Genomic DNA, 25152 nt, shown 5'->3' with positions numbered 1-25152 from the left:
CATATAATTGTATTTTTCAAACACTAAGAACGAATAGGGTATAACTTTTTTAAAGTTAATCTAATCAACAATTGCTAAAGAAAACATTCACATCAAAATTGACTCCAAAAAGTCTAAAAACAAAAGATTTTGCTTTAAAGGCTGAATATTATTACAATTACATTTATTAATTTTGTATCCTTTATTGCTTAGGGGTCAAAAATGTATCAATAAGCAAAAACAAACGAATTAATTTATTTATCAATAGCAGTAATTTGTTGTTGTGCAAAAATTTACTGAGATAAATACTGAGTTACCACCGAAACTCCAGCTTTTGTACGTCAAGCACTAGTACAATCCACTAATGCTATTTGGTTCAAACATCGTAATTTTTTATAATTCCTTATGAAAAACCTACTTTTTTTTCAAATGTGGCTCTAAGCTCACTTTCACAATAATTTTTTTTTGTCCTACTAATTACGAAATGGTATATAAAATATTTAAATATACACTGAGCCAAAAAACAACGTAAAATCAATCGAAACCAATTTGAATCTATGAAAAATCACTACATTTTTAGCCTAAAGTAGAAAATGATTGAATCAAAGTAGTTCCAGTTTGATTTCAGATTCTTGTGAAAATCTAGTAAAATCAATTGACTTTTACTTTGAATCAAAGCAGAAATCACAATGTTTTTTGCCTAAAGTAAAAATACATTGATTCAAAGTTGTTCATCTTTAATTTTTCATTTGCGTTTCTCCTTACGTTTCAACTTTAAATCAAGTATGAACGGATTTGAATTGAAAACGTTTCCACTTATACTCGAATAGGAAACATATTTAAATCAAATACGCTATACCTTTGATTCAAATATGTTGCCACTTTGAATCAAATATGTAGCCACTTTAAATTAAATATGTCGTCAATCTGAATCAAATATATTGTTACTTTGAATCAAATATGTCGCCACTTTGAATCAAATATGTCGCCACTTTGAATCAAATATGTCACCACTTTGAATCAAATATGTCGCCACTCTGAATCAAATATGTCGACACTTTGAATTATACTTTTAGTATGTTTTCATATAATTTCGAAACAAAGTATTAATAAATTATTGTTTTTAAAAACTGAATCAATTATTTTATACAGTTTATTTTCTTTTCTTTCAGTAAAATTAATTAGCATTTACAATCAAAATCATGGTATATAAATAATTAAGTGTCGACAATAATTATATAGGTACAAAAAACAATTTTCTACAACAAGCAACAATTTGTTTTTACCTTTGCGTCCTTTTCACTTGGAAAAACAGATATCATCATCATATAATAAAACGCAAACACTTATTTTGTGGTGCAAAATACGCGGCCCACAAAAACCAAAGGGGCATAAATTATATACCGAACGATAGGAAATTTTATCTAGATGTGCAGAATGTATACTTTATTTATTTTTTTTTACCGAAATAGATAAAAAACATAAATTAAAATTGAGGAAAAAAACAAAAACAAATGTGCTGAACCACGCCCTCTCCCTTCTGGAAGTGGAAACTTCTAAAAGCAATGACGGGAACCTTCGAAGACATTCTCGAATTTCGAATAAAATTAAGTTTTGCATATTCTTAGTAGTTAATAAAGTGATTTATATAGTGTGCTTATTTGAGCATAAATAAAAGTTACCATTGGCACTCGAATTTTGAGTGCGGGGTCGGCTAGTATGTATTATTTCTTCAACAATTCCATAAAAATCACTTGGCTTTAAGAAAACGTTTTCACAATTTGCTTCTTCTATTATTATTTGTACTATTGCATCCCTATGTTGTTGCCCAAAATTCTAAACAATACATCATAATTACAACACATTCACCAAACGAGGTTAACTATACTTACAATCTTATTACTCCTGGATTTAGGGCTTGAATTTGGAGAGTCCACCCCACACGCATTAAGGTTTTGCCAAAGTGTGATTTTTGAGTTAATCGATGATGTGTCTTCATCGGTTGGTTCCCAGCTAAAACAGTTTTTTTTTTTATTGAAAGCAGTGTCACGAGTAAATTTATTCAATTTCTTATTCTAGCGACTTTCGGTACTCAAGCAAGGTGCAAACGAGTTGATTATTTTGTTTTTTTTTGTTTTTTTTTTTTTTAATTTTACCAAAAATTCTTGATGGATATTGATATAGTTTTTTCGACTTTTAGCCTTTGTACGAAATCTAGAGTCGTCAATTTTAGTTTTTTTTTTATTCGTTTCTCAGGACGTTGAATTTGTTTATTAATATAAATTAAAAATATCATGCTTTAGTGAAAAATGGCCAAAATCGATGTTAACGTAGAAAAATGTAAAAATAAAAAAAAAAATGTAAAAATTCTAAAAATATAAAAATACTGAAATTGATCATTTTTTACGACAAATTTGCAAAAAAAAAAAAATTGCTATGCCATTTTACTTAGTTCAATAATAGCCGTGTTTTATTGGTAACTCAGTACTTAGCTCAGTAGAATCTTACATGGTAAACAACAACAAATTAATGCTAAGGATAAACAAAAGTTTTTTATCTGTTGGTTTACAGAGACAATTTTTTTCTAAACTTATACATTTTTGAGCCTTCAAAAATAAAGGATTATAAAAAATAAATAAAAGTAATCATTTTTTGTTGTTTACATCCATAAAATGTTTACTCAGTAAAATACTGTGTACCAATAAAACACTGCTAATACCTTTATGGCGTACTAAGTCCCAAGAAAAGAATTTTTTCAAAAGTTGGTTGTGGTCACTTATTATACCGTTTTCTCTCCTTCTTCTCGTAAATAACTTCACCGATTTTTAACCAAATCAGTTTACTTGAATATCTAAATTATTTGTTCTCTGCAGATGAATGAATGGGGCGTTACGAAAACAAAAATTTAACATTAACACATTTTTTGTTTTATACAGTTCGTTTAAGTTCTCGTTCCATTCTGCTTTACTTAATACTTCAATGTTTACATGAACATAATATTTCTAGCATGATCAACCGTCTTCTATTCCCCGAATCTTTAAAAAATATAGCACGTATACGCCACAGTGGATGTGAATCACAAGTTTTAACCTAGGTGCGTGAAAACACGAAAATCGATACTAAATTACCCTTGCACTAAATAATTGAACAACAACAACAACTTCATCTTCTGTGTCGTCAACTTCATCTTCGAGGACGTCAGTGTTAATTAATCCTCTGTAGGCATAGGCACAACTCTTTTTTGTGACGTGATAGGCACACGGGTGCGAATTTGGTTTGTACTTTTTCATGTTGCATGAACTTTTTTCAGTCTCAATATTTTATGGAGAATCTTACCTGCATGAAATCGATGTAGAATTTTCCAAAAAATTCGAATATTGAATCAAAAATTTAAAATTTCGTCAGCTTCTCAAATTCTGATTGTTAAAATATAACAAATACTAATTATAAACAAATACAAATTTAACTCATAGTCCAGTCAAATAAAGGTTAAACCTCAAAATTAATGCTAATAGAAATTTTTTTGCTCAATATCTTTGTGTTGGCATTCCATAACTTACCTCAAAATTCTAGAAAAATTTCATGTCCGCAGGTCGCGATTTTCAAGGTCAAATTGCGAAATTTAGATTTCTAAAATTATAGCAATAATAGTTTTGGTTACTTAGTAACCAAATAATCCTTTTAAGGGATTTTTTGGCTATCAAATTCACAATCCTCCTAAATTATAAGAACAATTATGTGTGTTTTAGTGTGTTGATTTATGGACCTTTTGACCTCTCTGCAGGGCTGTCGTAATTTTACTTTACATTTCTTTACTTGCTTAATTAGGTACTCCAATATGTTGTAATTCGTCAATTCTTCTTCTAAATAAAAATTAAAGTTGTGACCTAAGAGGTTTAATTTTATTTCAGACGAAATGCGTATGAGTATGCCAGTTCATTTAACTTAGAAGAATGTCTGCAAGGTAAAAATCTTATATGATAATCCTTTCAAGTAAATGACAACAATTCGCAGAAAGAGATAACACTTTTTAGGCTTAATGCAAAATAATTCTTTATGTGTAGCCTTCATTATAATAATAATGAACCTTTATATACGTAGACTAGACTGAGTTCATATAAGCATCTGTGGACCTTAAATTTATTGAAAGAACCATAAAATCCAAAACAAGTTCCTCGAATTTTTTTGTCTGAGACTTGCAGGCTTTTGACAATCATTTATTCCTTTAATCATGGGGACTTATCTGAACTTGATAAACCTATCAATTTTCTTACTTATTGTGTCTGGCATATGTATTTAATCAAATTATGACGTAAAAAAAGGGTTAAAAAGCTTTTTCTTGTGTAAATGTTCAACAAGTCCTGTGAATTCAAGACTCTGATGTTAATATACTTGCAACCTCATTTCACTACCATATTTTATATCATAATTAAAATAATTTATAAAACAAAACTTTGTTGCACACGCTATAGATATCTAATTAGGTTACATTTCGAAATATATAAAAATAAATATTACCTCCTGAGGAGATTGTTCTTTATACCAACAAATAAATTAATATTTTAATTAAGTTATTCCTCTGCTAACAAAAAAAAAAAAAAAAAAATTAAACCAATACAATTCTATGAGAATTCTCTGGAATAGCTCTATATCAAAATATACACAAATACATGCACATAGCATAAATATTAATATTTCTTATTTCCGTTGTTATTTCTAGTTCCGCTGACTTCCGTTGAAGGCGTCCTAGGACGACAAGCAATGCTTCCATGTGATATAACACCAATGGAACGAGACGATGCCGTTTACATGGTGCTTTGGTTTCGCGAAGGTGACGGAGAGCCCCTTTATAAGTAAGTACCCGAAGGATTGTTGTGTTACTTTGTTATTATTATTATTTTTTTTTTTAATATTACATCGTCGCTGTCGTCGTCGTCGTAGTCGGTTGCCTTCGTAACCGCTTTCTCCGTATTCTTGTTTTTTTTTTTTTTTGTTCCTTCAAACATGCCTTCCAATTTCAAGAATTTCTTCATGGTTGTTAGATACAGAAGATGGTTGCTTGAGCTTGTGGTATGGAAATTGGATACTCTTGGAAAATTTGATTGAAAAAATATCCAAAAATCACTGGTATATTATGTAAAGAAAAAAATTTGATACTCGCAACTGTACATACAAAAATATATATCTATAACTATAGCTATATTTAATTCGATTCAAGGACCTCATTGTTGAGATGAGATGTCTGTTGGAAATTGCTTTATATAAGTTCAATGTATATATTCACATATAGAAATATATGCACATAAGTAGGCAAACGAGATGGTTCTTGCAGATTATTTTTTCACAAAAAAAAAAAAAAGAAAACAACAACTTTTGAACTTACTTTCTTTTTTTTTTTGGTTTCTTTAAAAATTCATATTATATCTACTTTAAAGAAGCCGCTTGAATCCCAATTATACTTCAACAAAACAATGTTATTTTATGCATGTAGTTTGGATGTGTTGTTATTGTAGTTATCAAAATGAAACTTTTTTCATCCTTTTAGTGTCTCGATATTTTTTGAGTCGCTAGAGACTTAGGGTAGAGACACAACAACTTAAATGCCTTCCAAAAAATTCCAAAAAAATCAGCCGAGATTAAAAATTTGAAAATTGTCCCCAAGTTGTGATATTTTTTTGCGAATGAATAGTCGCGTTAACAAAATGCACGACTATGTGCCACTTACTTTTCTGGAAAAGTTGCTTTTAATGTTAAAGTTTTAATACCAAACAAAAATTTTAATTTCATTTTATCATTAAATGTAAAAAAGGTTTAAAAATTGATTTTAAAATTAACACCTTTTACCAAGTATGTACATGTACACGGTTAAAAATTCTGGAGTATTTTTTAATACAGCTCTTGTATTAAAGCAATTTTCAATAAAAAAATATTAAAATTATTTTTAATCTTTTTTGTATTAAATTTCAATATTGAAGTATTAAGTTCACTACTTGTAATACAAAAATTATTTGAAAATAATCTCCGTGGGTTAAATTCTAATCTTGTATTGAATTTTAATATCGCTGTATTACATTTTAATATAATTGTATTAAAATATAATACAAATTTATAAAAAACTAATATAAAAAGTATTAAATTGTAATACGAGAATATTAACAGTAGGTACACATAGGTAATAAGGTAATATATTCCGAACATTGCCAAAATTTGTTTGTCAAAAATGGGCACCAATCTGTCAGGTCGGCCTTTAATTTTTATATTTCAATCGCAGTAAACAGGAAATTTGTTTTTGTTTTAATTTATAAAATTTAAAAATAACAAATTTCCTTGTGTTTCTTAGCGGAAAATGGTGAAAAATTGTTAACAAATGAGTGGTGTGCGTGGTTTTTCGGTTTTTGTGTGTTTTTTGTGGGTAAATAAAAGAAAAAAGATTTACATTGGTCGCCAAATTGTCATGTTTTGACAATTTGGCGACCAATATCAGTTTGGAAAAAAAAAATGAAAAAAATCCATTGTTTGAGGTGCATTTTCTAAAAAAATTTAATTAATATTTGTAAATTTTTTGTACTAATTTGAAAGCGCTTTGTGTTTTTTCGAAGCAAAATACATACATTGCAGATGAATTTTGATCAGCAATAAGATTTTACATGCCACAGTTTGTGAAACAGATTAAATAGAGACAATTATATCACCATTATTATATTATTTATGATTAATATTTATTTTCAGTAATGAATTTAGGAAAAGAATACATATTATTAACTTTAAATACATTTGGTATTGAATTGAAATATTTTTGTGTTATCTTTTAATATAATTCTTATTAGAAATTAATATGAAAAGATTAAATTTTAATATGCAATAATTGAAATTTAATACATTTGGTATTAAATTCTAATATAAACTCTATTATTTTTTAATACAACTATATTACATTTTAATACATTTTTTATTAACTAAAAAATTTTAATATTTGTCTTGTATTAAATTTTAATACATTTCTGGTGTAGACCTATATGTAACCCAAAAAGTATTAAAAAATACTCCAGAATTTTTAACCGTGTAAGTTCAAAATACTAACTTTGCAAAAAACCTATCTAATGTATGTAATGTATGGTATTTATAAAATCATATAATTAAACGGCGAGCATAGTTTTTGTGGTACAAATTACCGGGCCCCCAAAAACCGAAGGGGCATAAATTATACACGGAACGAAAGATAATGACGCGTAGATGTGCAGAATCACATTTTTTTTTACTTTTTATTAACCGAAATAACGAAATTAAACAAATTAAAATTCGATAAAAAATATAAAAAAACAAAAACAAAACAAAAACAAAAACAAAAACAACTGGAATTCTATTGGAAAATTTCCAATCGACTGGAATGAAATGTCATTCATGACTGAATGAATGAATGAAAGCATTCAGCGAAAATCAAAAAACATAAAGGTGGGTTCACATTGGTGCGTTGTTTTAAGATCGCACGTAAACTATGGTTAACTTTCATTGTTTTAGTTATCTAAGTTTAGAAAGTAAGATGTTTGTTTTATTACCATGAATTTTTTTGTTAAAATCAAGTCTATTACTTTTGTAAACACTTTTGATACCAATGAAATCTATTTTCTTCCTTTTCTCTCTTGAAAGAACATAAGAATTTGTCAGCAATTACATGAAACCTCAAGAAGCGCGACTCTTTTTAAACATAATGAGTGCAAAAGAGAAAAAAGATGAAAGAAAAAATTATCCGACCGGAGAGTCGTGGGTCGTGAGTCCGAGACTCTTTTTTGACGTTTCTTTTTCCACTTTTTCTTTTTTCAACATTCCCTCACATTTCTTTTTGCTTCTTGGTGCAATACAACAACAACAACAAATTTTAATTCAAAAGATATATGTCAAATTTGAGTCCTTGACTCAAGAGGCATCGTGTAATAGTACGCGCCTCACAGAATGATTACACACCCGACAAACAATTTTGGTTCTATAAAGCTTTACAGATGCAATTGTTGCTTCTTTAAAGCATTATAGAAGCAAAATTGTTAGTAGGGCAGCTACACAAAAAAATATAAAAGTTCTGACCTGGGATTGCGACTAAATTTTTCATATAGTTTTTGGGTCGCTGAAACCGAATCCGAATTCCGTTTTGCTCCATCACGTCAGGCTTTCGAGATAACCTCATAAAATGTCACGAAAACAAAAAATTTGTTTCTCTGATCTGGATGTGCGAATATGTTAATCATATAGTTTTTGGATCACTGAATCCAGATTCGAAGTCAATTTCGCCCTATCACGTCAGGTTTCTGGGATATCCTCAAAAAAATGTCAAAACCAAAAAAATAAAAGTTTTTACCTGGGGTTGCGACTAAATTTTTCATATAGTTTTTGGGTCGCTGAAACCGAATCCGAAGTCTATTTTGGCGTATCACGTCAGGTTTTTGAAATATCCTCAAAAAATGTCTAAACTCAAAAAAAAGTTCTTATCTGACATTTTTTAAGGATATCTCAAAAACCTGACATGATACGAAAAAATAGAGTTTGAATTCGGTTTAAGCAACCCAAAAACTATATGAAAAACTTAGACGCAACCCCAAATAAGAAATTTAGTTTTTTTGGCTTTGACATTTTTTTGATGATATCTCAGAAACCTGACGTGATAGGGAAAAATTGACTTCGAATCTGGATTCAGTGATCCAATAACTATATGATTTACATATTCGCATATCCAGATCAGATAAAAAAATTTTTGTTTTCGTGACATTTTTTTAGGTTATCTCGAAAACCTGACGTGATGGGGCAAAACGGACTCCAGATTCGGTTTCAGCGACCCAAAAACTATATGAAAAACTTAGTTGCAACCCCAGGTCAGAACTTTTTTTTTTGTGGGTGTGTTATAGAAGCAAAATTGTTAGTAGGGCAGTCACACAAAAAAATATAAAAGCTCTGACCTGGGATTGCGACTAAATTTTTCATATAGTTTTTGGGTCGCTGAAACCGAATCCGAATTCCGTTTTGCTCCATCACGTCAGGTTTTCGAGATAACCTCATAAAATGTCACGAAAACAAAAAATTTGTTTCTCTGATCTGGATGTGCGAATATGTTAATCAAAAGAAATTTCGAAAAAAGAGTCAAGCCTCTTGAGGCTTCATGTAATAGCTGACTTTGACAGTTCCTTTACCATTTTACCAAGTTTTCACTCTTAGACGTTTACATTTTTGCATAAAAGGCAATAATATTTTATCGAAGCATGGCAAAGCGTTTTTCTTATGAGGTTCAGGGAAAACTAACAAAAACGTCTTTTTTGTTCCTTATCTACAATAACCTAAAAAGTGAAAAAAAGGGAAATTTACAAAATTAAATTTTTTTTATTTCTTTCTAGCGCTATTTGTTTTTGTTTATTAAAGTGAACATTTTCAAACTCATTTTGTGACAGTTTTTCCCATCACAAAATTAAAAATATTGATGCAGAAAGCTTATTTTTTGGTTTAAAAAAACAATTTTTGTAGTTTTTTTCTAAAAAAAAATAGCGCTAGAAAGAAATAAAAATTTTTTAATTTTGTAAATTTCCCACTTTTTCACTTTTTAGGCCATTGTAGTTATACCTTTAACAAATTCTTTTTATACAAAAAAAATATGGTTTTCGCATTTTTTGTTTTAATTTTGTAGCCCGAAGAACCATACAAAAATGCGTTTGAAAATTGTCACTTTTGTACTTTTTCACTTTTTGAGCCAATGTAGTTAAAAGCCACTTAATGCAAAAAGTCAATAAGTCAACATTTTCAAACTCATTTTGTGATAGTTTTTTCGACCAAAAAATTAAAAATAATGATGCAGAAAGCTTATTTTTTGGTTTGAAAAACAGTTTTTGTAGTTTTTTCCAAAAACAAATGGAGCTTGAAAAGAAATAAATTTTTTTTACTTTTGTAAATTTTCCACTTTTTCACTTTTTAGGTCATTGTAGTTAAGCCTCAAGGCTTTAAAAGTATAACTATAACGGCAACTTTTTCCAAAAAGTGATAGATTCAAACTCATTTTATGACAGTTTTTACGACGACAAAATAAAAAATAATGATGCAAAAAGCTTATTTTTTGGTTTCAAAAAAAAAAACGTTTGGTAGTTTTTTCCAAAAATTAAAAAAAAAAAACAAATATTGCTAGAAAGAAATAAAAAAAAATTTAATTTTGTAAATTTCCCACTTTTTCACTTTTTAGGTCATTGTAGTTATGGTTTTAACATAAAAAAAACGTTGTTGTGCGACGCAGTTGTCGTGGTAATGCCTTAAGAATTGATTTGTTTGATTAAAAAATGTCGCTTATCACCACATAGTACCACGGATTACCTTTTTACTACTGTATATTATGAAGATCTACAACTGAACGCACCTTTAATAAATGTGAACATATCTTTAAACATTATTAAGTGTCTGAACGCATTCATTAAAATTTTCCTGGAAGATTTGACATTTCTCAAACGTCAAGCTGAAAGTTTTCTTCGTATTGTTAATTTGAGAACACCAACTTCAAATAAAGAGTAAATTCTAATTGAATATCGTTTTTTTATTGCGGAAAAATATAAAATAAATAAAAAAAAAACCATTTGCGATCAAAATATATTTTTTCCTGGCATAGTAATTGTGAAAAAGTCAAATTACTGTGACTTTTCTTCCCGTGATTGTCTTCAGGATATTTTGTCTCTGTAAAACGACAGCATACGGCCAAAATAATTAACTTTCTACTTCATCTTCACTCAGATCTTAATAATATCTGCAATTTCCTATTGTTTTTGATTTAATTGAATTTATATTACCGAAGAAAATAAACAAAATTATTGATCAAAGGAATCTCTGGTTTTATTTTGCAGAAGTTGTTTTGATTTCAGATTGACGTACGTGTTAAAATTGTTGTCAAAGGACACATACACAATCGCAAAAAGAACTCGGTCTGTTTTCATGTTCCTACAAGCTAAATGAAAAAAAAAAAATGGCGTGAATGACAAATTTGAGTGAAGTTGGTGGAGGTGAATGATTGACGGATGGAATTTGAACGAATGGAACATGAAACAGGTTGAATTGAATTGAAATGCAAGGTGCAAACACAATGCCCTTAAGGAGATTACACTTTGCATTTTCTTTTTCGATACTTTTTTTACGTAGTTGAGCGTAGTTAAAACGTAGTTCAACAATATCTAAATCAGGCTTAAAATATATCAAAAAGTAGGTATATTAGGTGTGTTTTTTTGTTTATCTATATAGACTTTGTGCAAAAAAACGACGTCGAAATTTTTGAAATCAAAACAATTTACGTGTTAAAAACAACAAAAACTTTATCTGTATAGATTTTTGAAAAATCCAGATAATTATCCAGATTTTACTTTCTCTCGATAAAAACAGTAGTGCCAAGGTAGTTTAATTGTTGTGTTCATACAGAAATATCTGAAAATATTAACAAAAAAAAAAAGCGGAGAAAACGAGGTTTGAAAAAAACTCTCATAGAAAAAAATAATCAAAAATTTGTTTGACATGGTTGCATTGAAATGTTAATATCTCGAGATATACGCAATGCACTTTTCGGATAAAAGTCTTAAATGGATCCTGATAAGATTGTTGAACAGATATGTATATAAAATTACCAAAGTTTTTTCGAAAAATTAAAAATAAAAATAAAAAAGTTTTCACATTTGATTTTTAAAAAATCGAAAAAAAAATTCAATATGGCTACCTTCAAACGCTTATAACACAAGAACGACGCAACTAATGTTAATGGTCATGGTCTTAAAATGTAGGTAAGAATATACAGATAATTTTTGGTTTTTGTGTGAAAAAAAAATTTTTTGAATCCAACATGGATGCCATGGCCATATGAAAATTTTTGTTTGCATCCAACATGGATGTAATGGCCTTCCCACTTCGGAGTTAAAATAAAAAAAAAAAACAAAAGCAACATTTTTGACAGACAGCTGCCAAAGTATATGTACAGTGGTGCCAAATGTTTGCATGGATTTCAAAAATCTCGATGTCGTTTTTTTGCAAAAAATCTGTATAGATAAACAAAAAAAACACAGCTATTATATATTCCTGTGTAAAAAGTGTAGTTAATCGTAAGAAAACAACAACAAATACTATAAAAAATAAAGAAACTATTTTGGTATTATTGTGTTCAAAATTGTTGCAAATAAAAAAAAAATAAAGAAATTGGCACTCGAATTTCGAGGGCTGGGTCGGCTAGTGTTCTTAAATATTCGAAACAGTAAACAAAAAATTTATTTTGAACACTTTTTACCATTTAGGTTTTAATATCTTAAGTAAGTATGCCATTTAATTTCATGTAGGTATAAGAACCTTTTTTTTTTTGTTTTTAATTTTTGTAAATAAAAGTGTTCAAAATTTTTTCAAAAAAAAAATCTCGCAAGTACCTACACAATGCCATTTTTAAAGAAAATACTGTTCGACACATAAAAACAAAATTAAAAAAAAAAAAAAATTAAGCCTGTTAAATTGGATTAAAAAAATGTTTCAAATTTTTAGAATTGCGTGACTTACATTTTTTTTCATTCTCCATCAACGCTATGTCATGCCTCATTATTATATCGAGTTGATTTGGTTTATTTACAAACTTAACATGTAGGTACCTACTACAGTAGAGTGGGCCAAAAACCATTTTTTTCGAATTTCAAATCGTAATAGCGCGGAAAAGTTGCGAATGGTGAAGACTAAAAAGGGTTTACAAAATATCGAAATATAGTTTTATATCTTCCGGTGGCGCAACGGCTCTGAAGTTTGAAAAAAAAAAAAACTTAAAAAAATGATATTTTTACAAAAAAAACTTGACCACCCTAACATATTATATTTTTAACATAATAGCTTAAGAAAACTCATATATGAGCTAAATATTAAGTAGAATAAAAATTGGTTCAAATTGGTTAAGGACTTCCGGTAAGGCATGTGTTTCAAAATATGTCGAAAAAAATCAAAAATCCTATTTTTAAGTTATTTTTTATTTTTATACACTAATTGGTAAATTAATATTTGTTAAGAATGAATAGGACCTACCTACCTAATAATAATAATTATTATTTTTATTGTTGAAAAATTTATAAGTATGTATAAAAAATTAAATTATTTTCAATAGCTTATAATGTCTCTATTCAACGTTGCATAAGTTTTATAAATAAGTTTTTCGTGTTCAGAGTCATCTAATGTAGTGCATAGCTTTACGCAATCACTATGACGCGTTTATGAATATGGCTGCTAATATATACATTATATAATTATTTTCAAATTCAATGAGGTAATTATGTATTTTTATGAGAATATAGGTTGAGAACTTACTGAGAAAAAAAATGTAAACGATTACCAATGCCTTACCTGATAAGACCGTTTTAATGCCTTAAATTCAACTCTGGCTACGGGTCTGAGCCAATGTAAGCCTCATTACGTTTTTGTTTTACATGCTTTAAGAAGTAACGATTTTGCGTGATTTAAACTTCCAGGGTCTCAGGTTGTGTATGAAACACAACTTCAATAGCCTTATAATTAAGTAATTAAAATGCAGCCGAGAAAGTTAAAGTATATCTGCAAGAATTTCTTGGAGATTCCAAGCATTAGAACTTTTATACTAGTGTCATGTTAAGTCACCTTGTCAAATGCAGCTTTGAACTCAGGAAAACAAGCTTTTTTTTAATTGATTTCTCGGCAATACTTGTTAATGCGTAGATGTATTATAGCGAAACTGACTTGAAACGTGCAGAGAAGGTTTAATCTGCGATCCATTTGGCCGGCGTTTTGTAAAGCAGCGAATAACGAGTAAAAATCTTCATCAACAAGCTAAAAATACTTCTCTGTCTGATGAAGATGTATCCACTCTATTAAATTGCACCATATTAAAATGTAAACCTGGTGAATATATTTTTAAAATTTATTTCTAATCATATACCTAAGATTCATGAGAATATACAAATTGTAAATTTTAAAAATAAAAACCACTCTATTGTAGGTACAATGTCAATATACCTTCTCTCTTCTTATAGTTACTGTCACTGCAATACATACATATGCAACTGATATTGACAGCTTTCTTATAATTTATAAAAAAAACCCTAACTACACGATGATAAATCATCTTCTCTACTTGAAAGCAATACGATTTTTTTATTTTGTACATCTAATCACTTTCATGTTTATTTTTTCTTTTTTTTTTTTTTCATTTTAGCTTCGATGTGAGAGGACGTCAATATGGACAGGCAAAACTTTGGTCCTCGCCAACAGCATTCGGTACACGTGCATACTTCAGCAGCACATCGCATCCGGCTCAACTTAAAATTGACAATATTAAATTGTCCGACGAGGGTGTATACAGATGTCGTGTGGATTTTCGAAATTCTCCAACACGTAATCTTAAAATCAATTTAACAGTGATTGGTGAGTATATACCTACTATACAAAGCTTGGATAGATATTTAAAAAATATATGTATGTTAAGGACATCTATCAAAAATATTCAAGAATATTTTTGATGCATCTGAAAAAAAAAAATGTATTCCAGAATGAAATTTAAGTTACAATGCCCTAGAACTATGTTAAAAATAAAAGAAGATAAAAAGATTTCAAGATTCTAAAACAAAACAGTTATTAGGATAAAGCTATTGTTGTGTCTTCTGTTTGAGAGTTTAAAAATAACAAAATTGGACCAAAGACATTTCCGTGTGGTACCCCAGCCACTTTTTATTTTTAATTGGAATATTGTTTCCGTGTTCAATAGATACAACTTTGTTGTTAATAAATTGTTTATATTTATTCAGGCAAAAAAAAGCTTCTGGCAAATTCAAAAACGAATGTTAAAAAATTACTTCAAATATTACATAAAATCCTCAAAATCAGTTAAAAACCAAACATTTATTTTCGTATAACCATCGTCATAACTGGACTCATATTGATTTCCCGAAAGATGATTCTTTCCAAAACAAAAAAAAAAAAACGAAAAAAAAAGAATTTTGTAATCAAAATGGATTTGTTTCAGCCAGAATGAAGCCTATTGTTATGTGTATGTGTGTGTTCTTTTATTTGAACAGAAAAACAAATAAGATATTTAAATGAAGAAATATACAAAACCTACACAAAAAAAAAAAAAAACGGAAAAAAAATCTTATGAATCAATATTTTTCTTTAATTTCATATCTATACCAACCACTCATTGATGATGACTGGGGAATTCGATAATAATTACCATCCAATCCTCTCAATGTTCAAATATAAATATATACTCATATAAAATATGATATTGATACCTACATTTTTTACTTGCGATATAGGTACTATAGGGCAAGTTTAGGATTCGTAAAAAAAATCGAACTCGAGATAACAATTTTACATGACATTACGATGATGGAGAATGCCAAAAAAGTGGGTCCGGCAATTCTGTCTGTCTGTCTGTCTGTCTGTCTGTCTGTCTGTCTGTCTGTCTGTCTGTCTGTGTGTCTGTCTCTATCTGGAGCTGCAGCCTAAACGAGTGAAGTGATTTTCTTCAAACTTGGTGGTTAGCAGTTTTTGGTGATTCCCTAGAGGGGAAATTGAAATTTTTTTTTTATGACCAAAACTAACGGTACCTGCCATATAACGGAAATAGAAAAGTTAATTTTTTTCAAAAACGGCTCTAACGATTTTGATTAAAATTTTTGTGTGTAGTACTACACATAATAGCCAACTTTTTAAGTAAAAAAAATATTTTTTGTAATGTTATTAACGGTACCTGTCATAGAACGGTTTTTTTCGTTTCTGAATATCTTGTACAACATTAATCCGATTTAAATGAAAATTTTTATACAAAAGTGTGTAAGTAAAGATAATATTAAAATTTTAGAAAATTTTCAAAAAACGCATTTTTGGTTTTTTTAAAAATATTTCAAAATTTTTTTTTGAAAAATCAATTTTTTGAAAACGAATCAATGAAAAATTTTGAAATTTAGTTTTTATGTGTAAATTAATTATTTCTTCAAAATGGCATACCAACTTTTTTTTTGAAAAATGTTAAAAAATTTTTATATATAAAAAATTATTTTTTTAAAAAACGGCTCCTACAATTTTCGAAAATTTTTTTCTAAAAATACCTTTTTATACAAGAAATAAAATGGCATATTTTTTATTTTTTTTAAGATAATTTAAAACGGAGTTTAATTAATTATAAAAACAGATTTAATTTTTTTATACTACTTATGAAATTTCTTCAAAATATCAAATTTTAAATTTCTTGAATGAAAAGCTTTAACATTATAGTTACTTTAAGCATAAGAGCAAGTACGTGCGACCCCAGTCGTGCAATTTATTTTTTTTTTGTTTTTGGTAAATAAAACAAAAATAAATATAAGCAATAGGTACAGACACGTGCTGCCATCAAGAGGAAGTTGATTTTAATTTGAAGATATTTTTTTTCTTTTTGTTTTTTTTAAACCGGAAGTTAGAAGAGAAAAGTTTATCTTTCAAAAAAAAAAAAAAAAAAAAACAAACAAATCATCATTTTTTTATGAAGGACATTTTTGTTTAAATAAGATTTTTCATTAATATTTTTGGACTACCTACTTTTATTTATATTTCTTTTCATTTTGGGAGGATTCTTTTTCTTATTTAGTTTTTGAAAGCAGACCAGTTATTATGAACTTAGTTAAATGTTAGTTTAAGAGTTGTTAGGTTATTAGCTTAAGGGCATACCTTCAAAGAGGATATAATATTTTTTTTAAGCAAATATGGGTTTTGAAAAGTTTTATTTGATCAACATTAATAGGGTGGAACTTAAATATGTGTGTTCAAAAAGGAATGACAAATGTTGGATCATGTTTTTGTTCATGTGTAGAAACCTATACATCTTTTAAGTCATCAAATTTTTAAAGTATAATACTACTTTCTTTTTTTTTACGTCAATGCATAAGTTAAGTTGAAATAGTTAAAGGTTCTAAATGTAAAAACGCTATGATAATAATGAGGTCTCGTAATATTTAAGTTATCCTCTTACCTTCGAATTTTTTTAGTTTAATTTTATTTTAAGAGAATTTTTTAATTGTGTTATGCTTTGTAGTAAAATTTATATTAGTTTCATCATTTTGTTTTTATTTACAGTGCCACCAGACAGACCTGTCATATTTGACACAAAACGTCATGAGCGAACAAATAATGTTGAGGCCTACAACGAAGGTAGTGACGTGATCCTAGTTTGCGAAGTTGGCGGAGGTATGTTAAAAATTATTTTACAATAAATGTTAATAATAAAAATATTTTTATAAAGTATTAAAGTTTTAGACACAAATTTGTTAGTGTAAAAAAAAATTATGTACATAAAAATGAATTTCGTATTAAGAATGAACAACAACTTTTTAAATAGGTGTAAACCCCCAAACAAAGTGTGCAATTTTGATAAATTCTATATATTAAAGTGAATTTCGTAAATTTGAAGTAGGGGTGTGAAATACATACATAAAATGCACCACTCAGTCATACGAACATGGTTTACCAAAAGTTTAAAATTTAAGTCTTTTATATACATATTTATCCCTTTCGAAACCAAGCTATGAAAATCAATGTTTTTTCAGTATTAACGTGTCAATAACATCATAACTAAGAAATATGCATAGCAAAAAGTTATTTCGCAAAATAATAAATAGCAAAAATAATGTGTTACTCTCATTTTACATATAAGTAACATTAGAGTGACCGCAACTCCCATAGAAAACATTTTTTGTCGAATATTTTTCGGGGGAACCCCATAAAATTTCCGCCTTTGCAGATTTTTAGATAGCCAAAATTGGATAACTCTAAATGGTGCCGACACTCGCTCAAAGTATCAAAAATCTCTGTTTTTTCACTGTTTTTCGAAGAAAATTAGCTCTAGCTCCCAAACAGATCGGGTTATTATCACTTTTTATATATTAAATTAAAGGTAGTGTTGTTACACATAATTCAGATGCTAAATTTGTTTAGTTTTACTAAAAAAGAAAAATATTGTCATCAATTTAAATTTTCAGTACTTACCTCGAAAAGAGCTGAAGTACAAACTCGATTTAAAATTAAACTTTTTTTTAACTGTTTTTTTCTGCGGATTGGGATAGAATGGATGTTTTTCTATCTCTGGGCCCTCGGGTAGCAAAAGTTTGAGGTATAGTCGTGGGGTGAAAGAGCTATTAACAATGAAACTTTCTATGTTATTGGATCGATGTAAAGCATCTGATAGAAATGCTTCTCGCATAATTATAGCTACAATAGAAGCACTAGGGCAAAATCCAATTGACTTTGTAGTTTCAAAATCAGAATTACATTCAACAAGAAAAAACTTTTGCTTGGTTTAATGCCCCAAGAGCTTATCTGGCTCCTAAACAAGATCTTGATCTTTTGCGTAATTGCATTGAATACCAGATGGCGAAAAATCAGAAGCTGCCAACATAATTTTGAAAACCAGTGAAAAGGAAACCAACAGAATAGTAAATCCAAAGCTACAGACACATGAAGATGAACAATTTGTCACAGCAGGGTTAAAAAATATTGTGAACAAAGAAACATTGAACTTTTTCAGCCGATTGAAAATAGACACAAGTTTTCTCAAAGAACCTCCAAATCTTTGGCCCGAAAACCCGCATTTTAAAGAAGGCTTTAAAAAAGTGCAATCACTTAAAGTCGTTAATGACATGACAGAAAGAGGAATCAAATTTACAACCGATTTTAATAACCTTAGAGTTATCCAATCGAGCTGAAATTTTGGCTATCTAAAAATCTGCAAAGGCGGAACATTTTATGGGGTTCCCCCCACCAAATTTCGAAAATCGATTTCTTGCGGTCACTCTAAAGTAACATACACTGCTTATTACAACCAAAAAAAGTCGGACAACTATGAAAACAGCTTTTTATAGAACTATAGTATAGCCAAAAAAAAAAAAAAAACAAAACACTTTCTGGATTAACATTTTTTATACCTATATATAAAAAAAATTTTTTTGCAAAAAAAAAATTTGAATCTCAGTACATTTTTCTATAAAAAAGATTAAAAGTATGATATTTGACTAAATTTTTATACTAATCCAGTAACTAGGCATTATTATCTTTCAATTAAGCCATCGAAACCTACAAAATTATTTAATGAAAATCTCAATGAAAATTTTAATTCTTTTTGCAAATGTTATTTGAATATATCAATCCCACAATAAAAAAAAAGATAATGGAAAATATAAAAATAGCTACCTATTATATAGGTACCTCTACCTAAAGATTTTATAAAAAATACGATATTTTTGAAATTTTTCAGTAATATTTTTTTTTAAATTTAAACAAACTCTTAGTGCGGAATTATTCATAGTCTTCACTGAAATAAAACTATTTTCCAAGCAAAAGTCTGAGGAGAATTTTCTGATTATAGGTACTTTATGCTCAAGCATTTACTTCAGGATCTCCTCAAATAATTTAAAAAAAAAATAGGTAATAAAATACCAATAGCAAATATTCACTTGAGAAAAATCTTAAATTGAGTAACGACTTTTAATTTTGTTCTTAAAACCTATTCTTAATAAAACGATTTCTCAACAGTTTGAAAAAGATAGAACTCAGGTGATGGTTAATGTCAACCTAAGCAATCAGACACTGTCATAACGGTGTAATAAAGAGTGCAAACAAATTTAAATTGGAATCAAATTTTTTCCACAAGGCTAATTTAACCCTTAAAACACAAATATACACCCTTTTTAATCTTTAAAATTAAACACTTTTATACTAAAAACACCCTTTTGATTATTGTGGCATTGCTGCCAACAAATCCCCATCAATAAAAACCCTGTAAAATATTATGTCAGGTTCGGGGATCTCTTTTGTTTAATTACCCAATATATTTCTTTTTTTTTTCTATAAAATAGATTCAAATGACAAGATTGAAAAGTTTTATTGGTACATCAACGTTGTATGTTTCCCATTAAAAACAAAATACATAAAAAATATAAATGAATAAATTTTACCTTTAAAAAAATCCCCTCAAATTTCACCCAAACGTATGTAGATTACACACATTAAGGCCTATCAAGCTTCAGCAGCAGCATCTATAGTGACAGCTTTTGGTAACTATGTGATTCGCGTAGGCCATTGAATTGACATCTAATTTAAAATGCATATTTTCTGGATTAATTTTCAGACAAAACGTGATAAAGTTTTACAAATTCCCATTTTACAGGGTTTTTTTTTGTTTGTTTGTCTCGCTCGTTTAATTCAGGATTTTCAATTCTATTCGCTTAACTGTTGTATTTATTTTTTTTTTTTTTGTGTCACAAAAGTAAATTTAAATCACAAACGAAGCAAAACAAAATATAAAAATTAAAAGTGTAATGTGTAAAGGATATTATATTTTTTTTTATAAAAAATACGTCCCATGAATTTATTTTTTGTTTCTATAGAAATACCATAAAGCTTTAAAAACACATTCTGAAAAAAAAAAAAATTTTTATTTTTTTTCTTTGATTAAAATTTACATGTACGCATTCTTGTAAAGGCTGAATATTCACCATATCCTTATTTATATTTTAAGAGCGAATTGAATGATTTCCGGATTGCTACGAGCTGAATCTCTCTCCATGCAAAAAAATAGTTACTTAATTAAAGTCATTAAAGCAAATGCTCCTGCATAAAAAAAAATTTCTCTCAACAAAACAAAAATATTTCAATTTCATAGTCAACTGAAAATATATCTTTTTTTTTCAATCTTTCACTTTTTCTATGTGTACCTGGAAACTTACATTCGTTTCACATTTCGCTGTTGACGTTGGATACCTGGATGGAAAAATTGATTGAAAAAAAAATACAAAAAAAAAAAAAAATAACTTTGCTTCAAACCAAACCAAAAACCAAGGACGCCCACGACCAAACGTAACATGGTACTTGGACAATACTGTGATTGATGAATCCTTTGAACATCGACCGGATGGAAAGACTGTTAACCACTTGTCATATCCAAATATTGGCAGACAACATTTGAATGCGAGATTGGTCTGTGTAGCTAGCAATACAAATCTAACGCCGCCCAACAACAAGGTCGTCATCCTGGATGTCAATTGTGAGTATAAATGGAAAATATATGTACTAAAATCTATCTATCCATACAGGTACGAATAGGTTAGGTAGATGGCAAATCTTTTTCTTTTCATTCGATTTTGTATTCATTCATAGTTATTTGTAGTTTTTTTTTGTAGGTATTTGGAATGCATTCCTTCAATAAATAATTTTGCAGAAAATTTCAAGTGATGCCAATTTTTAGTTTTAAAAAAAAACTTGTTTCCAAAGGAGTTCAAGTATTTGTAATTAATGAGGTTACTGAGAATACTGAACGTTTGTAAAGTGAAGCTATAAAAAATTTAACTATTTTCGTCGGGGTTTGATGGTCGATCAACTAAAATGTCAAAGCTAAAGAAAAGGGAACCAATAAATGAGGACAATTCAGTCTAAGAACTTACTTTTTTATGTCACTGTCAAAAGTCTCTTTAAAAAACTCGAAAAAAAGTCCAAGTTTCTGCGCATCATAATCCAGAGAGACTCCATCCATGTTTGATCACTAATGAAATAAGTAAATATAAAACAAATTTTAATTGCCAAATGAAAGTAGGGCATTTCCATTTTAACGGGTGTGACTTTTTTATTTTTTTGAAACAACACTATACCAATACCTAAGTAAAATTAAAAGAGGTCGGACAAGCTTGAAAAAAAAAATAACAATGAAAGGTCAACCCAATATTTATACATAATAGTAAAAATAGAGATTTTATATTGTTACGGGTGTGACAATTTTATTTGTAATTTTTTGAAAAAAAAGATATTAAAATCTAAAGCAAAATTGAATAAGTTCTCGATAACATTAAATAAAAAATAAAAAAAACAACAATAAACTAAAAATTTTCATTGTTACGGGTGTGACACTTTAATTCATAACTTTTAAAAACAAGATTATACAATTCAAAGTAGAATTTAAATAGTTCAGGAAAGCCATTTTGGTAAAAGGAAGCGAAAATTAAAACATCTCGCGAATATTCTATTGAAACAATATGTAAGTAATGAGAATTTTACTAGCTGCTCTCGAATATAGCTGATATAACGTTTTAAGTTGAGTTTAGTAAAAAGGTCAGTGATCCTTGTCACTGAAAGCTATTCGAAGCTTGTAGAAAGTTTGCAAAAAGTAGATAGCTTTTCAAGTCGCCAGATAGCTTTAAAATTTCAGCTGACTTTTCGGGGTAAGGTACTCTCCTTTCTACAATCTATGTTTTGCTATGTTTTATCTTTGTGAAAAATGTGAGTGGGTCAGATGTCCAAAGGTCAGAGTTAGAAACATCCACAACCGTTTTTTGTAAAAGTGCATTTGGGTGAAGGTAAATATAATTTTGTACAACCACTCAATTAACACCGACATGAAAAAATCCTTTTTTTACCTTATTGAAGACCATTTATCAGGCTTCCTGAGTCACTCGTTTTCTAGACAGTCAACACTACCCAACTTTTCTGTCAAGCATAATAAGACACTAAGAATATAACATTACTGTCAAATAACGTTTTTTCACCAATATTTCTGCGGTAGGTCCTGAATCTCTCCTTTGGAGCTGTTTTTACCTTGCTTACTTAAACAGTGTGGCATCTCTGTTCATAAAACAAGAATTCAGCTGAAAAAAAAACTATCAAAAGAAAAATCTATATGGTTTGTGGTTGTTCTGATGGTGGTCACTACATTCCATGGCTCATTTCATCTTCTTAAAAAAAAAAAACCTGCATTCTATACAGCGCCCATCTGCCCAATGCCCATGCTCCTTACCATTCCAATTATTTATTAGCATTATAAGCGTTTGTAACCACGATTGCATACGATTGCTCGATGTCATATATGGAGCCCCATTTTCATCACAATGTGCCTTCTTAATTGTGTGCCTTTGTTATGCTGATTGAGGGCCCAATCATAGAAACTGTTGGTCTGTTTCATCTGTCTCATCTGATCATAGGTCGTCAGTTCAGTTGTCGTTGTCTGATGCACACATAATCGAAACGAAACATTTTATGAGTGGTATATGGTCTCTTTGGTTATCATGGTTTTAAAGGATGTAGATTGCAGATGCAACTGCAGTTTTCAGCTAAGCATCGCTGCCGCAATCGCAGCTATAGAAGAACCATTGTTGAATGGATACAGTTGCGCTGATGTTTATTCAACATCCATTGCATCATTTATGTAATGGGTGGATCTGGATATTTTCCATGTTATGTAATGAGGTCCTTTTGTTGAACTCTCTCTCATCGCATCGGCCATTCAAATGGCAAGGCAATTTTATCTAGAAATGAAGATGTTTTTTATCCTAGAAATGGTAGAAATGGAGTAGGACAAAGATGTTTTTGTTGTTGTAGCGGACGAACTGTGTATATTTCTTTTTTTAAACTTTTAAATTTTGTTTGTGTTTTTAGTGAAACCAGTGGCTGTACATATTTTAACGAAAGAGAAATTTGTGTCGGCTGATCGAACATACGATGTTGAATGCAGAAGTTCCGGATCGAAGCCAGCAGCTATTGTAACGTGGTGGAAGGGCAACAAACAAATCAAACGATTGGCCAAAAATGTAAGTAAAAGTATTGACAAGAATAGATTTTCTTACAAAAACAGATTAGTTTATAAGAATTTTGTGAGAGAAAAGGATATAAAATTGATTAGTGAAACTTGCAACGAATTTTTGCTAGGCTTTGAGCTTAATTTTGAATAAGAGTTAACTAAAAAAGCAACAAGAGTACAGCTGCTGTATCATATAGTTGTTTTTTTTTTTTTTTTTTAATATTGACCCTAAAATTGTGTTTCTAGAAAATTTTATAAGTATTAATTAGGTTGGAGATTTTAGTTAATTTTACCCCAAAACTGATTTATTGAATGAAAAAGTGAAATTATTTGTTTATCATATAAACTCCAATAAAAACTAGTAAATTTAATAAGTAACTGGTAAATTTTAAAACTGAAACTAAATATCATGAGCTACAACTAGAAGCTCTTAGTCATACTGGATAAACCTCAACACTCAACAGTTTTTTTTTGGTAAATTCAAGCCCAAGTCTGGAAGTCTAAATTTAAATTGGTAAATTTTTGAATAATCTGTTAATGCTGCTAAATAAAAATTTTAACCGAAACTATTTCATAAATGTTAAATCGGCTTAATCTTTGGTGAAGCTGATTAAAATGATTTGAAACTTATACATATATCAAAGCTGAATTTTGCTGGGATTTTGTTAAAAGCAAAACAATAAGTTTTCGATAAAAACAAATTTTAACTACCTACCTTATTTTCAACAAAAAGAAAAAGGTTAATGAACAAAATTTTGCGTTTTAAAATTTCAATACAGCTCTTCAAATTTGTACTTTTAGATGGTGTATAAAAACTTTTCTGCTTCAGTAGAAAATCAAAACTGACAAAAACGCAAGCAACTAAAAATTCATTTTTGGCACCGATTTTTCAGTCAATGTTTTGTAATTTTGCATGTATTTTATTTTCATTATTTTAACAATTGTTTTAACAATAAACGGAGATAGTACATTATTTTGTAAAATTAAACTGCCGTCGGGGTTGTTTATCTTTAGTAGTTTCATTAATGGTTAAGATATTTTTTTATTTTTTTTAAATTCCCACGCCTCTTTCCCCCCCAGATACCGCACGCGCTGGGGTCCATTTTCACCGAGTACGAAGTCATTTGCGGATGATTATCGTATCGGCACTTTTTAGTGTTTTTTGAAGGTAAAAACAAATTAAAAAGAACTAAATAAGTAAAGAGAATGGTGATACGAATATCAAAGGAAGGTCAAAGATTGGGACTGCTTAGTACAAGCATTTATTATATCTGTGCAAAATAAAAAAAATTTAAAATGAACAAAAAAATAAATTTAATATTTCATGTTTAATTTTCAGAAAGTGTCAAAATTTTAAAACAAACTTTAATTACACAGCCACACAAAAAAAAAATAATAGTTCTGACCTGGGGTTTTGAGGATATTTCAAAAACCTGACGTGATACGCCAAAATAGACTTCGGATTCGGTTTCAACGACCCAAAATCTATATGAAAAACTTAGTCGCAACCCCAGATAAGAACTTTTGTTTTTTTGGTTGTGACATTTTTTTGAGGATATCTCAGAAACCTGATGTGATAAGGCAAAATT

The 25152-nt window shown here is 29.0% G+C and overlaps 1 protein-coding gene across 1 annotated transcript in view; it reads left to right on the top strand.

Annotated features, from left to right (window-relative positions):
* Window positions 1-25152, top strand: part of LOC129913565 (hemicentin-2) — a 171573-nt gene that overhangs the window by 86235 nt on the left and 60186 nt on the right. The window contains exons 2-6 of the mRNA XM_055992309.1: window positions 4700-4832; window positions 14186-14394; window positions 17083-17193; window positions 20840-21043; window positions 23422-23573. Of these exons, the coding sequence (XP_055848284.1) occupies window positions 4700-4832; window positions 14186-14394; window positions 17083-17193; window positions 20840-21043; window positions 23422-23573 (809 nt within the window). The remainder of the gene's footprint in view (window positions 1-4699; window positions 4833-14185; window positions 14395-17082; window positions 17194-20839; window positions 21044-23421; window positions 23574-25152) is intronic.

This window comes from Episyrphus balteatus, chromosome 3 (genome assembly GCF_945859705.1).
Source record: "Episyrphus balteatus chromosome 3, idEpiBalt1.1, whole genome shotgun sequence".
NCBI classification, from domain to species: Eukaryota; Metazoa; Arthropoda; class Insecta; order Diptera; family Syrphidae; genus Episyrphus; species Episyrphus balteatus.
The sequence above is the reverse complement of the archived record's forward strand: the minus strand, read 5'-3'. Positions and strand labels throughout refer to the sequence as shown.